At 34.2% G+C, this 16943-nt stretch overlaps 3 protein-coding genes across 5 annotated transcripts; 1 reads left to right on the top strand and 2 right to left on the bottom strand.

Moving 5' to 3' along the window:
* Positions 1-1962: 1962 nt before the first annotated feature.
* Positions 1963-3533, bottom strand: Rap2l (Ras-associated protein 2-like). The gene has a single exon (XM_028300475.1). The coding sequence runs from the start codon at positions 3181-3183 to the stop codon at positions 2638-2640; it is 546 nt and encodes a 181-aa protein (XP_028156276.1). The 5' UTR covers positions 3184-3533; the 3' UTR covers positions 1963-2637.
* A 901-nt stretch (positions 3534-4434) lies between these two features.
* Positions 4435-10829, top strand: scramb1 (phospholipid scramblase 1). Of its 3 annotated transcripts, none has more exons than XM_028300473.1 (6): positions 4435-4506; positions 5634-5964; positions 7087-7352; positions 9314-9538; positions 9937-10098; positions 10495-10828. In XM_028300473.1, the coding sequence occupies exons 2-6, from the start codon at positions 5643-5645 to the stop codon at positions 10528-10530; spliced, it is 1011 nt and encodes a 336-aa protein (XP_028156274.1). In that variant the 5' UTR covers positions 4435-4506; positions 5634-5642; the 3' UTR covers positions 10531-10828. The 3 variants fall into 3 exon arrangements, with proteins under 3 accessions (XP_028156274.1, XP_028156273.1, XP_028156275.1); XM_028300472.1 differs by lacking the exon at positions 4435-4506 and adding an exon at positions 4985-5082 and having other exon boundaries at positions 10495-10827; XM_028300474.1 differs by lacking the exons at positions 4435-4506; positions 5634-5964 and adding an exon at positions 6366-6732 and having other exon boundaries at positions 10495-10829.
* A 3758-nt stretch (positions 10830-14587) lies between these two features.
* On the bottom strand, positions 14588-16169 carry LOC114349879 (uncharacterized). Its single transcript, XM_028300471.1, has 3 exons — positions 15963-16169; positions 15017-15878; positions 14588-14867 (listed from the first exon to the last, which is right to left on the bottom strand). Exons 1-3 carry the CDS (start codon positions 16070-16072, stop codon positions 14634-14636), a joined length of 1206 nt encoding a protein of 401 aa, XP_028156272.1. The 5' UTR covers positions 16073-16169; the 3' UTR covers positions 14588-14633.
* Positions 16170-16943: the final 774 nt, after the last annotated feature.

The raw sequence follows: 16943 nt of genomic DNA, 5'->3' as shown, positions 1-16943 counted from the left end.
CATGGCGTTGCATTCGGAGCTATTATAATAATCTCTCGAACTATCCTCAGACACGAACTGGGAGCAAGGAGCGAGTCATTAAATGGTAATAAAACTAGAGTCAACGGCACTACGCATTTTCTCGAGGCATCAATTAGGTGCATACGCGTTGTATGATGACGAACTACCTACACGCCGCAGCGTGCCGCAGCTGCACCGACCACTTTTTACTCACTACCTAGGTAATAACAAGGTGAACGGGAATCTATTTTATTTTGAATTATTGTGCAGCTTTTTTGCTTTTATATTCAATCGAAGATACGTTAGAAGCATCTTAGACCAATGCTACAGACTAAACGTTAAATATGGATTTTCTATACAATCGTGTAAACATAGCATTGCAACAATACCCGATCGTCAATGTCCGGACTTGGCTACATTTGGGCCAGTAACGGCACCTAAACAGTAGTAGCACACTAAACTACCGAGCAATCGAACCATGGCCTTAAACTCGACTACGTGCCAGTTAACCACAGACTGCACAACCCCAACGAACAAAATATGTGCCATTGTATGAAAGCCAATAAAGTAATTTGGTTGTTCGCGTTAGCACTTTCTTAGCTACTGTAAATCTCACGAGAGCAATACAATTTACCGCCATAAACAGCTATGTTTGTGGCCAAAATAACGTTAGGGCAGAGATTGCGAGCAGGCAAATTCATTATTATAGCAGGTCGGAGGTCGCACATTGAACCGTGGCCTGCCTGTGGCCTACATGTTGCAATAGTATTATTGTTGTAATAAATAATGAAACTTTTCCTCATTATTAAATGAATTTTGCGAACCTAATAACAGTCGAGCGGCTTAATTATTGTCATTACATTACCCTCTATAACTGATTGTAAGATCCCATTGCGTAAAATATTACGTCAATTAAGTTGCTAGAAGCTCGGATATTTAAAAATACTAAGACTTCTTCCATCGAAACTACTTAATATAAAAAACTTGACGTGCGTGGGTCAGAGAAATCGAGTTCTGCATGAGAAGATTATCGCAATAAAGTACTAGATGGGTGTTGTAGAAACCGAGGATGGTTGCGCCGCACGTCATGGTCCACCAGCCGCTACCGCTGCTAGCACGCGCAGTCGTTACCCGCGCCCGCTCCAAGGAGACAATCCCGTTACAGAGCAAACATTTATTTTAGCTACGTTATGAAAACATTTGTCGTAAGATATTTCAAAAGATAAAGACAACTTGTGTTGCTTTTATGCTCCGTTTTTTAAACGATTCAACCATTATTATTCTATAATTCAACTACCTTATGATATTAAAACTGGCTGATTAACAAACTTTCTATCTGAACTGAAACTTAATTAAAATGTATGTTATAATTCAGTACCTATTTATATGTAGGCCTAGGTAATCCCAATTTAACTAATATTGTCATAGAGGATAATGTGATTTGCTTAAAATATACCAGTTGACAAACCAAATACCTTTGAATAGAATTACTGAATGCTCCTTACAATGATAAAATCTTAACATTAACTACTTTAGTGCAAAACCTTGCATTTATAAAAAATCAATCGCAAACCAGCTTGTGAAGCAAATTTTCAAATGAAGGACAAAATAATAACTGCTTAAAACACAACAAAGGAAACTAGAATGTCATAAAGCCATGTAAATGGTCTATTGTATTTCTTTCATTATCTAATGATGATATTATTATATTTACATTTAATTACTTAGTGATTCAAAACTTTTTATGACTAATTAAAATCATTGTAAAATGCAGAATAACAATAAAATTCATTAGGTATTTACTGCCTATTTGCAAATGCTGAAATATAATAACTCAAACTATGGTACACAAAATACAAAGTTAATAATAAACAGATTTTGGTTACCTTGGTGTCCAGGAATAAAACTTCACTTTGTAATCTCCCACTTAAAACTTTTATTATAGATACTTTGTTATATGTATTATCACAAATCCTGGTAGACTTTTAAAACACAATCACGCAACTGATAAAACTTAATGTATTTCCTTGATTACTGATTTTTCTCATATAAACATAATTTACACAACAAAACACAATCTGCGACATGACTTAGGTGTAACTCTTACTCATCGCACTTCACTCTACACAAATAGTTTATTGCATATTTGGATGGCTTTTAATTCTCTAAACCGTCCATGTCCTTCCACATCGATAATCTCATGAAATTATATACAAAGTTGACTAATATTAATTTACAATACATGTTTTTTTTTGTTTGTTTATCTGACACATCTTTAGCATGCTTCCCAGTTGACAATGTACAAAACCAAGCTAACAATGATTTTCTGTTCTTTACGCATGCTCCCATTCGGGATGTTTGTTCAATTCACATGATAATGGTTACTGCGGGAGTATCTACCAGTACTAAAGTATGAAAATATAAGATAAAGCACCTCGATTGGACAATGGTATGTATCAAAGATATTAACAACGTGATATGACGCGCATCGCGACCGCCGAGGGTCCAGCGGTCGGGGCCGGCGCGCCGCCGCTCGCCAGGGAGCCGGGGCCGACGGGCCGTCGGGCCGAGACGGGCACGCTCCCGCCTCACCCTTGCAGTCTTACGAGAAATAAATGCCACATTACACTCTAAATATTAAAGCACTGTACAACAACAATAAGTTTTCTTTTCCTTTTCAGGACTAACGTTCATTTCGCGAACTATTTCGGCGAACATTTCGTTGACGTTGGTGCGGCTCTTGGCGGACGCCTCGACGAAGGGGCAGCCCCACATCTGCGCGAGCGCCGCGCCCTCGGTCTGCGACACCTCGCGCTGGTGCTCCAGGTCCGCTTTGTTCCCCACCAGCAGGATGGGCACGCGCTCCGAACCTTTCACGCGCGTTATCAATTCCTTCATTGGCTTGATGTCTTGAAACGTTTGGTGATTAGTTAGTGAATAAACTACGACGAATCCTTGGCCATTTTTTATGTATAGGTCTCTCATCGAGGCGAACTGCTCTGTGCCAGCAGTATCCAGTATTTCTAGAACACATGGCGAATTGTCTACCTCAATTTCTTTCCTATAGAAGTCCTCTATTGTGGGATCATATTTTTCCATGAAACATCCGGACACAAACTGCACAGTCAACGCACTCTTCCCGACCCCACCCGAGCCCAGCACGACCACTTTGAATTCGCGCATTATTGTGTTCTGTTTTCACACTTGCTAGTCTTCCACGCAACGTTTTAGAAACGTATTCTCACTGTATGCTATAAAAATGTCATTGCTATGTTGGTTTATGACTCACTCGGATGTGATCACTGCGGCACGTTCACATAAAGAAATCTAATTGATAAACAGCGACGCCATTTTAGTTCAATGAATGGCAAAACAACTCCGATAGCATCGCGGTGCTAGTCACTTCAAAGTACAAACGCGGAAGTGAACATCTATTCAACTGAGGAGACTGACTGACTTGCTCCCTGCCGAAAGTAGTCGACATCAGCAGCAGGTTGGTCAATGCACTTTATTGCAATGGCCTGATTGGTGAATGGAGAATATTACCAGCCGGATTTCTGTGTTGCCATAATTATCATCAAATTACCAAATATTCAATCGAATAATAGTTTTTATTTATTTCACAAGATATCCTATCCAATAAAGCTAAAATTTGAATTTAATTTGAAATCTGTTGTGCAGCAAAAAATATAACATATTTAATAATAAAAACTGAATAATTTAACATCTACTTCAAGAATAATTAAGAATTAAGTAAAAAAATGTGCCACACCATACGAAAACAAAATTCGCTAGTAGCCTAACACAAATTCCATTTATATTTTATTTTAAAGTCATTTAATTTTGCAACCTCCATAACTTATTATTTTACAAGATTTAGTGTAAAATGTACGTAATGTGGCAGCATTATACCGGAAGTACGTAATTTTTCTTAATGTGTCAGCATTGATACACGAAGTTAGCTCTATGGATTCTTCCTTTAGTAATGCCACGGCTATATACTGTAAAAAACCGGTAAAATGTGAAGTGACAGCGGCATTGATAATTTGACAAGCAAAAGTTCAAATAACAATTTTGACAGCAGCGAGCGGCGGCGGCGGCAGCTAGCAGAGTGAGTTAATGTTTATTTTAGATTTTATTTGATATCCAATCAAACCCAATTACTTATATGCCGCTAAGTAAGTCTGTTTTATTATAAGACTTGCTTAAACACACGTTTTGTATTGGCTATTTTCACCGCAAATGTATTTTAAGCGTACCAAATCTATTTTTACCGCCTCGAAACCGAAATTTGTTCGTGAATATTTCTTCCTACTCTACACTAAGAGTATGGACAGAGATGCCAAGAATTTTGCTCATCTCACTAATATGTATTGGATATATTCAGTCTAGTTTTTTTGTATCGTAGCCGCCGAACTAACCAAAGCCTCTTGCTTGACTGGAAGTACCACACTCTATGGGGCGGGGTTAGCAGCAGACTATTATTGGGACGAATTATTGTAAGAGGTGATTTAGTTTTATATAAAATGATTTCTTTTAAAGAATACCTATCTAAAATTATATTATTTCGTATGCCTATTCTAAGTTTACTTTTTGTTTAAATTCCATTTGGTGTATACTTTAGAGAATGGTAATTCTAGGTTTATTAATATTGCTTTCTAAATTCAATAAAGAATAGAATCCCATTTACTAATGTATAATGAAATCAAAAATAGTAGCTTAGGTACTTATAATAACTAATGCATTGGCCCTAATTAATGGAACTAGTCATTTAATGATGTGATAGTGAACATTGTAACTTGTTTATGCAGAGATTAAATAAACATTCTAATCTCATTCTTATTTCAATAAGTGTAAAATTTATTTTGTTAACTATTTTCCTCATAGAAAAGGTCTGGTAAATATTTGTGATTGTGCTTGCCAAGCAATTTAATATGAATAGAACCTAATTTCTTACATACATGCTTAATTCATTATTTGATATAGACAACTGAAGATCAGTTGGAGTTGGTCACATTACTAAATCACACACATTACAAATAAGAAGTGCTAAACCTTTTTAAAATAGTATCCCGCATGTCTGTAAGTTTAATAATAATATATTTTTTTATTTTACTGAGTTAGAAAATCTAAATTACCTATTTATTCTGTTTATGTAGGTATATAATAATAACTTAAATCAGATTATCTTACTTAATAACTAAAATCTGGTAACAATAATAATAATAAAGAAACTAAAACCAGACACCTTTTTTTCTTCGATGTTCCTGTTTCCATTCATCATTAATCTGTATTAACCACCTTTTATCCTTTTGTAACTAAATCCATAATGTATGAAATTAATTCATTTAAAAGACTATAATAGTTGTTGTAAAAACTACGAAGTAGTGTCCATAAAATTTTGTACTAAATTACCCATTCCAACTCCAATAATTGAAGGCAATCAAGCTCTATTTAATTTTTAAAGTTCTGGTAATTGGTTTTAATTACAAGGACACATTAAACCGTACATCCATCTATTAGATTCATAGTGTAATTAATTACAGCCATGATTAATTGGATTGTTATTTGCCATAAAATGTGTGAGTGTAGTTATAATTTGTTTTAATTTATTTTTATCTTATTTATTTCAGGAAAACAATATGTCGCACAAACAGACCCCATACTCACCAAATTTTCCGGCCAGTCAAGGGTATGCTCCACCTCCTGACAGTAAGGCACAGGAGAGTTATCCGATGAACCCGCAGACTGGCTATCCCCACCCTCAAACAGGACCGATGAACCCCCCGGGACCTCCATTACCACCTGGAGCCCAACCACTGCCAGGAATGCAGCCTGGGTTCCAACATGGTTTCCAGCCTGGTTATCAGCCTGGATTTCAACCTGGCTTTTCTCCAGGCTATCAGCCACAACCAGGATATCCCCAGCCAGTTATTCAACAACCTGGACCCCAAGGCCCACCAGGTATGTAGTTTTACTCTCTGGAAAAATAATTATGTGACTTTACATGTATAAATCTGCACTTTAAATAAACTAAATGAGATTTGTAATTTTTGTAAGTCTTCGTTCACTAGTTCTTTTTATGGTTAATGAGTTAGATAACACTCAGTGGTAATAAAATTTAAAATAATAGTTTGAGATGCGACTCTAAACGCTAAAAATTTAATAACTAGGTAATAAAATGGTTTTAACATTATTTAAACCTCACGAATAAATGAATTTTATAGTTCTGTACGCTCGTCTTATTCATATTATTATCTTGAAGCATAACAAGTTAATAAACAACTTATTACACAGATAACAGTGTTTACTGTGAGCTTAGTTACTTGTGATAGGTAATCTATGCAGTGTTCTAGGTAGTATGCAATCAGCTAATTGAGTCAATTTATTGTGCTGTGTGGTAGGGCTGGTTTATTAAGAATAAAGTGTATCAGAATTTCTACATTTCACGCCTATCATGTCCACATTCTTTGAAGAAAACAGCTCTTCGAATAATTTTGAAATATTATTCGAAGAAATTCTTTACTTAGAACGAAAGAAGTCATGTCTTACTAAGTGGGCAAAGTTTAAAAGATATTTTACAAAGAAATGTAATGTTATGTCAGATAATAAAGTCTATGTGGAAACTTTAAGTGTTATTAGCGTAAAGCGGACATTGAATAGATTTTGTAAAAACATTTTTCATTCTCGATATGATGGTTACCAGAAGTTTCTTACTGATGAGGAAAAAAGGTTATTTTTGTCTGTAAATCATGAAAGTCTGGTGGTGGGACTCACAAATTAATATTATCTGTACTTTACTGTGTTTATATTTATTTATATAATCATATTCATAACTTTATTATAATCTAAAAGTTAGTAATTAATTTTATATTTTGTTTAAATATTTCTTCTTCAAATGGAAATGTAAGTATATTTTTCATATGATATTTTTTACATACAGATGTTGCATAATAATATAAACAAAATAATTATGTATTATATTATATTAAGAAGAATTTAGGTTAATTTATGGCCCTTCCCTCACTCTTGTCAAAATGTGTATTATTAATTTAAATCAACTAAGTATATCTTTTATTACTTCAGGTGGCTGGATGACTATTCCACAAGGAGTCAACAACTGTCCCCCAGGTTTGGAATACCTGTCATTGATTAACCAGCTGTTAGTGCACCAGAAAGTGGAACTTTTGGAAGCCTTTGTGGGTTTTGAAACTAACAATAAATATACAATCAAGAACAGCGTCGGCCAGAAGGTCTATTATGCTGTAGAAGATAACGACTGCTGCACTAGAAACTGTTGTGGCCCGATGCGTCCATTCGATATGAAGATTATGGATAACTTCCAAAATGAGGTAAGATCTAATTATATTTTTATACTTAATGTTCCCGCAGCGGGCGCGGCTTTTAGCTCTGAAATAAAATACTAGATTCTATTGTGTATATTCAGACGCGCGTCGACCTCGATCGCGTACCTACTTATTATCGTACAGTCAAGGTCAAACGAAAATCAAACAACTGTACAGAGCGGGACTAATTCACTAAAGACTCCGTCCGCTACTAATATACGAGCAGATAGCGACCACATTTTTTTCAATTAACCCTTAACCACTGACGTGTCATTTTGTTACACTAACACTGACGTACGTACGGCATACGTACGTAACTTTGAAGACCTCCTGATGTATCAATAGAGTGTAACTTTGGTGAAATTTGAATTTAAATTATTTACACATGTTTATATTAAACAGAGATAGTAAAAAAAACATAGTCACATTAATAGAATAATATGATATTAGTGAAATCCTCCAGATGTAATAAAAGTTAAACAGGCAATTTTTAAAAATCAACACAAAAATATTCGATAACACTAGGAACTTCTATTTTGGCCATATTAAAGATTAATAACAGTTTTAATCAGGAAAAAATCACAATAGCAATAATTCACAAATTAAGTCACTTTTTAATACAGTTCATTTAGGAAGGCTATTTTCTATAGTCTTTCTTTGTTTGATGACCTGGTCACCAGTTTGCCGTGCTTCAAACTAGCTAGGAAATATGAAAATATGGTATACAATCTTCAGAAGAAGTCAAATCCAAAGCCACGAACTAAAGCTCCTTCATCATCATGATGATTGTACTCGAAAACCGCAACTAATAAAAAAATGTTCATCCACTGGATTTTTTTGCTAATTTCTTCGTCATTTGTAATAATTTTTGGCGTAAATAAGGTTTTTTATATATAGACGGCCAAGTAAATAAATAAGACTGCTAACAATTAATTTTGTCTATGGACCAACATACAAAAGCAATGTTGAAAAAGTTACACTAACACTGACGTTACGTACCACATACGTCGGGTGGTCTAGCTCTCCTACTTAGGGACGTGATACCCATTTATTTTCTCCCGTCGCACACGCATCTCTGGCCACTAGGAAACTACCATAAAGGACACGCAAAAATTCCCGCACAAAATGAAGTTTTGAACGAAAAACCGTTTGACCGACGTATCACGTACGTACGTCAGTGGTTAAGGGTTAACAAAACTCAAAAGGAGATTGCGTTCAATTCAATCTTTGCGACATTCACTTCTGAGTTAGTATCTTAATTCAATAAACAGGTAGCTTGTGTTTCACTAAATAAAACTAAAAATGCGTTTAATATGACATACAAACACAGATTAGTATAATCTAAGCTGTTGCCACGTTAGTGTTACGTTATTCTCGATCAACACATTGAATCGTCATCAAATCATTATTATGTGTCTGACACAATGGCAAACACAATGGTTCCAAAATATCAAAATCCGGTTCTTATGACCCGCAGAACCGGTTCTCTGACCTACCTAATCAAGATTAAAAAAATTGTCGGTCGTTATTTTCAAGTTACAATTCAAGCCGTGAGTAGGTACATAATGTAACTCATTAATAAACGTCGCGTTAAGACCCGTGTCTTACTATTTTAGTTGAAATGTAACGCGAAAGTTTCAATTTATTATCTAAGTTTAAAAAAAGTTACTAAACGTTTTTTAAATCATTATTACTTCATCAGTTCGAAACGTAAATATTAATTAAAAACCTAGCTACAATACAAACTAATTTATTCAACATACAAACTGGTTAAGTAGCCTATAAGCGTAAAGTCGTGGGTTCATGTACCTACCATTTAAGAAAATATGTATTTTAATCAGTTTTTGAGAAACCTATTAAACAATCGGCTTCCGTATTATTCAATTTACTCGTCCATCATGTCCCATATAAGACTAAAGAAAATATGCTATTTAAAATCAGATTTACGAAACTGCTTCTCATGACAGGTAATTCATCTCCACCGGCCCCTGGCGTGCGATTCCTGTTTGTGCCCATGCTGGCTGCAAAGCATGGAAGTGTCCGCGCCGCCTGGCACCGTCATCGGCTCGATAGAACAGCAGTGGTCACTGTGCAAACCGTGCTACGACATCAAGAACGCTGCCGGTGACGTCGTACTCAAAATCAAAGGGCCGTTCTGCACTTACTCTATTTGCGGAGATATCGAATTCAATGTAAGTTCACGAACACAAAATTGTGTAACTACTATAATAAAACTCATTACGCCCTTAGGTATTTTTATCTACAATAAGAAAGCTTGGCCTGCATCTCACCTGATCACCTGATCGAAAGTGATGATCAGGCCGAAGGTGAAAGCGAGCTTCGCCCGGAATCCGTAACCACGGAGGAACTTTAGGAGGTTTAAATTCCAATAAAAATGTTGCATGTGTTTTTGCACGTGAATATACATGGAGAAGAAGTTAATGTCGTTAAGTAAATAAGTTGGAGAGGAGAGTACATAAATACTATCAAGGATGTTGAACCGAAGAGATAGTAGAATTCTCGACCTAATTGACACGATGAACATTATGCTTATCCAAATATTAAGGTGCTCAATAAAATCTAATTTCAGGTATACTCAAAAGACGGCGAAACGAAAGTTGGTAAAATTACCAAACAGTGGTCAGGATTGGCGCGGGAGGCATTTACCGATTCCGATTATTTCGGAATTAATTTTCCGATGGATTTGGACGTGAAGATAAAAGCAGTTTTGTTGGGAGCGTGCTTTCTAATTGTAAGTAACTTGAAGCTTTCTTTTTTCAAGTTAACATAGAGTAAAATCTATATTTTTATAAAATTAAAAGTCTTCGATATTCTTACAAAATAAATAATAAATTAAAACAAAAAGGATCTCGCACTTTGGTTGGGCCTTTGAAATAAATTTATTTTTATTTGTTTCAAACTCTGTGAATGGAGAATTTAGAGTCAATTTTGTTTCTTTTTGTAAAGAGAGAAGAAAAAGTAGCATAATGATTTGTTGCTAACGTTTAGATGTTCGACTTGGCACTGTTGCTCGATCCTCTTTAATTATTACTCATTTATTATTTAGTTATGAATCACGTTGATCAAAAATATTCCTTGGTTGGTTTATCATTTATCAAATGTTATCTAATGCTTTTATACATTTCAGGATTTCATGTTCTTCGAAAAAGGAAATAAAGAATGATGGACCGGGCATGTTGTAAGTCCTTCAAAAATACGTGCTATTTTACTGTTTTCTTATGGATTTATATTTTTTAATGATTTACTATTGTTGTGTTTATCAGATTAATTTAAGTGGTTGTCATAAGCACAAGTTTTGTTAAAAGTTTGACTCAATAATGTTTATTATATTAAGTACATGATTGAAGTTGTCCACGTATATACCACATTTGTGATATTTCACTATATTGTTGATTTATTATGAAGAAAAACTTATATTATTATTTACTGGCGTAAATGAATGAAAAACAGAGTTTAATACTTTATTTTAAACTATATTTACAGGTCGTTTTTGCATTTATTATAAGTTTTTGTTTTCATTTATTTTAGTTTTCTAAATATTTTGATATAATGATATTTTACTCTAGTGTATTTTCTCATTCACGACCTAAGTGATCTTATGAAGCCAATCTCATATTATATAATATTTTTGAAATTTAAGTAAAGTAAGTATATCTAATATTCTTATAAATACATACATTTAAAAATGTTTCACGAATTTGCTATTTCTCTTAAAACCTACAATACAATAATATTAACATGGTAATAAGGGAGTTGTGAACATTAACACTATTGTTAAAAAAAAAATGCATTTTGCTTATTAATTGCCTACAGTAGCATTTATAAATTATAGTACATAATAATATGTTGTACTTATATGATAAATACACCAAGTGTGCATTTTTACCAGCGTATTTTATTAAATATTTATACTCGTAATATAAGGCTTGATTGTTATAAAACTTTATATAGTCTTATTAATGGTCTATTATTATATATTAATGGTCTAGTACCCTAGTCTACGAAGTGTGATATATATTTTCACGATTTAATTGTTTGATCGAGTTACGTTTCACTGGGCTGATTTTTCAATCATCAATTAACTTTTAACTGGCGAATAAATTTGTCATTTTGACATATTTCCCATACTGATCAATATGCCAAACTTATTCTTCAGATAAAAGTTATCCAACGATTGAAAAATCAGCTCTAATAAGAATAAAACTTAAATGGCGTCAAAACATTGTAAAGTACTTATGTTACAATACCACTTTTGACTGCAAAAATCAGTCAAAACTGGTTTTGCTTTTGACCAAGGGCGTTAGTCAAAACCACTTTTAGCTGCAAAAAATCAGTTTAAATTCAGACAGTGTTATGATTAGTGAAAATTACATGGAAATCATTAAAAAAAGTGTTATAAAACCATTTTAAAGTACCTACATATATTCTTTACATAATTTGTGCATACAACGTGATTACCTACCTTAGGTGTCAGAGTAATGTTGCTTTTTAATTAATTCATTCATTCATTAATTAATTCTTATCATATTTTTTAAGAAATCTAGCTATTTGTCAAGCAAAATATAAGTAAAATCATTACTTTGTATGAAGTTTGGACTGATTGGTAAAATTTTAAATCAGGTGAAAGCACTATTGACTGATTTTTTGCAGTCAAAAGTGGTTTTGACTAACTCTCTTGGTCAATATCACTTTTGACTGATTTTTATTACTAATTTCACACTCAAAATTATTCATGTCTGTCTACACAAAACTGCCATGTTTGACTGTTTGAGTCGGGAAGTAACGGTGGAATGAGTACACTCTGCTAAGAGGAGTTGTGGGGCGGGTTGTGCCAATATTAAAGAACAGAGCAGCGAAGATTTTATACCTTTAAGGTTTCTAGTTAATACTAGCGGCCACCCGCGACTTCGTACGCGTGGATCCCGTTTTACCCCCTTTATCTATCTTACGCGGCTTAGATTGACGCAACTTGGTTTCGCTGAATAAAGATTGCCGTCAATGTCTGAGGAAAACTGTTTTCTAAAAAAAATGTTTGACTGTTTTTATGATTTTCGAATTAGTAGTATGTGACAATTCAGTTTAAGATATAAAGCCTGACCAGGAACATAAAAACCCTGGCACAGAGGCGCTTCAATTGCATTTGATAGTGCAACACTGAGTACAGTCGTACATGTGTTAAATTAATAGGCTAAATTTATGTATCAGGATTCAGGATTACGGGCTAATTTGATATTTTCATAAATTAACGAAAAATATTATTAAAGATAACCTGGTTTAAATAAATTAAATGAAACCATCAATCGAGCTAGTAGGATTTATTTTATTATTCATCAATAATCAAATTCAGAACATGAATATTCAACTGCAATGTCTGCTCATGAACGCTTCAAACTCGGTACTTCTTTCCCAATTCCATAAAATTCAAAACTTAGAAAGTGACAAAAAACTTTAAAATAGGTAGTTGAAACAGACTACAGCTAATTTTCATAGTGGACTGTACCATACGATAAACATGTCAGTAAATTTGACAACCTTTGTCGGAAACATTATTCAATGAAAATATTGTCCGAACCCTTAGTATTTCTCTTCGACAAATACATTAACACATCGTGAACCACTTTTCTTTCACGACTATAAAAATATTTTAGCAATTTAATTCACAAAATCAATTGCACACATTTAAAATAAAGTTTGTTTACACTTTGACAACAATAGACTGACATGCAAGGTGACATGTCAATGAAGTTTTCAGTTACTGTTGCCATTAAAAGAAATTAGTACCATTAGTTTTCCGCAACATGGCGAGGGTTTTTATGTTCCTGGTCAGGCTATAGACAATAATAATTGTCAAAATTTCAATATTTTTTGCTTTTTCGACAGTGAGTTTAGTCGATAAAAAGACGTATAGTTCCAAAATACTGAACTGTCCTGTGCATGACATTGACAGTGGGGCGCCACCGTCAATACCGGATAGCTAGTTCCGATTTTTGCCATGTTGGAAACCATATAGTTGAACGATGGTAGCGCCCCCCTGTCATTGAGTTTGGCGGGACAGTTCAGCGTGGGTCATCTTTATTTTGTAATGCATCTGTTTTTAATGTTTTATATGATATCAATGTGTAAACAAAGAAGTTTCGTCTCTACTCTCATTTTAAAATATATGAAACGCTCGACTTGGCGGGGGCCCTGCCGTGCCCCCAGATCACAATAGATTATTCGCTAATGGTGGATGTCATACGAATAATACGAATCAGGCTACGATCTCCTATTAATGTTAACGTTATAATATTTGACGACTTAAGATTCAAATGAGAGCGAAATCACTTCTGTCCGATTCACTATTATATTATTCAATTCTCATTTTTTCTGTACACATTACTTATAACCCGATCGAGCTAACTGCGGGAATACTACTTCCACACACCCGAGGGTCGATGTGGTAACGTCATGGTGCGCATTTAACTCGACCGGGTTGTGGATGATTAAGAAATATTATGTAAACAATGTGATTTTACTAGTTTTAGGTAAAAAATACCTACAGGTAATGTAGGTTTACCTATTATACTACACAACTAAGTGCTCTTAGGCTTGCATTTTGTAATCGATTTGCTAAGATTTTTCAAAATACATTATTAATTTTACTTAAAATTGTTTTATTTCAATAAATCACACTTAATTTATACTAAAACCAACACTCATTAGAAACAATGTGAACCAAAAACTTATCTTCGAAAAAATGGAGCCGTTTTTTTAAAATGGTTTTCACTTCTAGTATTCACACTTATAGTACAGACAAGCTTATGTATGGCCGCTTGTAAACATCCGTTTTTTTGACCGGACAACGGCCCGATTTTTTCACCGGATTGGGCGGTGGCGTAAGGTTTATAATAAACGTGTGCACATGCATCGGACATAGGTCCGGCGAGAAAATTTACAGCAAACAAAGGATATCCCTGTTTTTGACGGTCCGTCGTCCGGTGAAAAAACTGATGTCTACAAATGGCCTAATATTGTGGCATTATCTAGATGTTATAGTACTGTGATGTGCTAATTGGCTAATAAGCAGCAAAAAATTGAATTGTATAGTCTGCTAATGTGCTGTTGCTGAACATACATTCATAGGGTATATTTATATTGTATTACCAAATCGATGTAATTTGCACACTTAATGCAAAATAGAATAGGCGATACTACAGAAAGTAGCATAATAATAAAACCAGGTATTCAATGTAACCATTTATTTTAATTCAAGTCAAGTAGGTACAATTAGGAACAATTGCCTTTTGGTTTGTTAAAAGCAGACTTCTGAGTGCAAACTGAGACATCAGCTTGGCGTAGCGACAAATCGGCAAAGCTGTCCTCTTGACGAGATACCAAAACCCTTTTAATTAAATTAGTTTCCCGATGATCATGCTTCATTATAAGCGGTTTTGGTAATGATGACGTAATTTTTTTCATCCAGTGGCTCTGAGGTAATTTCTCTTCATCTGGCACATGTATCTGTAAAAAACAGCATTTCCATTAAATGTAATTCAGTTTGGCATTTTATTGTACCTACAACTTTTAAAACTATTCAATTTTTACAAACTTCTTTTTTTGTAAAATAAACAAACAATTACCTACATCTAGTTAAAAAACATATTATTTACCACTTGAGTTTTCTTAGCACTTCTATAAGCAACAGATGGTAATTGAAGATTTTCTTTATTGCTTAATTTGGCTTGTGTGGAGTTGGTCTTCACAAGTTTGGGTATAGATGAAGAACCAGGCAAGGGTTTTGAGGGACGGACGTCTTTTACCAATGGAGCAACTGGACATTGTTTTATGTATGAAGCCACCGGGCTAGCAATATGTTGATAAGCATGATTTTTACCCGGAGTTTTCTTTAGTAAATTATCTGATGGTTTTTTATGTGAAATGGGGTTTCTAGGTGTTCTAAACATAGGTGTCTTTTGTTTCACTCCTGTGTAGGGTGTGTTTTTATCAGTCTTTTCACAAATATTACTGCATGTTTTTGAAGGAGTGCAATGAACAACCACTTCAGGGTTGCAATTTTTCTCAGGTTTTATAAGTTCTACTGATGGTGTACTCCCAATGCTATTTACATTTTGTGGCACTTTGATTTGATGAGAATTTTCTGATGGTGAGATTTCTGAAGGTTTTGCAGTCTCAGAAACTTTTTTCAATATGTTAGGTGAACCCGTTTTTAGTATATAATCAATTATATCCAATGTATTATTTAAGGCTTCCTCTTTTTTATTATTCTTCGTAGGAGATGACACACACATATCAGCTACCATCTTTTCAACTTTAAGGAAGCTGTCGTCTGTTTGTTTTATGTCCCACCTAGAGTACACTTCAGATCCATCTGGAGATAAATTGATATTTGATGTTGCTTTCTTCTCGATGGGAGTAGGACTAATATCTCTTCGAATGAGATTTGGGGCTGAATGTGTTTCTATTATTTTTAAACCGTCATCGTAACCGTCTCTTGATGCTGCACCTTTATTCCTAAGGAAATGAAATCTTGATTTGAGTATAATAGACAACCGAAGAACGAAATGGAAAACATTGAACAGGTATACTAAAACTGACCTAGGAAGATGATTATTCCAAATAATATGTTTCTTAATTTCTTTGAGAGTAATTTTTCCGAAGAAAACTTCTTCATCACTAAACTGATCCTCGGCATGTGAGGTGGTCATAATTCACAAAATTAAGTTATCAATCAAACAAAGCAAAAAACCGTTAATATCACGGTTAAAACAGCCGCTCACCGATAACAAAAAAATACTGATGACAGTTGACAGACAGACTGACAGATGTATGCTGTATTGCTATAAGAAAAAATAACTACCCATAGACAAGGTGTGAGCGATCAGTGAGATCACGTCATACGAATAAGAGAGATATTGCAAATAATCGACACGATCGCGATACGATAGGATATTGCAACGATTTGGCTAGAAATCTCTATTCCAAGGCTGTAAAAAGAAAGGAAATGTCAAACTCTAATCGTACGTGACAGCGAGCGAGCGACATGACATTTTAATTTATTGTTGTCACAGATATGGATAGATGCAGCATGTGTCAAAAATTGTATGAAGCCGAGCGTGCCACTTTTTAAACGTCATTAGTGTCATTTTAGCGAATTTTAGTGATTGCCGCAACGTAAAAGTAATCGTATCATCGTACTGCATTCGCAAAGTCATCGAATGATATCGTGTGACTCGATTCAAAAATTAATTAATTCCGATAAAACTGATATTTTGTTAAATTTATAGCTAGTCTGACTGTGGATTAAAATAATTTTGTAGCGGTAGACGTTATTCTACAATTCTACATTATTAATTTGCAAATAACATTTTTGTTGTGCCTAATGTTTATGAAAGTAATGATCGTTATTCCATTATGTTAAATAGTACTACTAGTAATTCATACTTAATTCCATACTTTTAAATATCCTAGTAAGTAAATGACCTAGTTTCATAAAATAAAGACTATTTTACTCAAGCTTTTTAATTTTAACAAATGTAAAAATGCGTAGTTTTGCCAATACGTTTTCTTTCATTCCAG

Source organism: Ostrinia furnacalis, unplaced genomic scaffold (genome assembly GCF_004193835.3).
Source record: "Ostrinia furnacalis isolate ACB-3 unplaced genomic scaffold, ASM419383v2 OfSCF0710, whole genome shotgun sequence".
Classification (NCBI taxonomy): Eukaryota; Metazoa; Arthropoda; class Insecta; order Lepidoptera; family Crambidae; genus Ostrinia; species Ostrinia furnacalis.
Note: the sequence above shows the minus strand (reverse complement) of the source record. Positions and strands in the feature narration are given on the sequence as shown.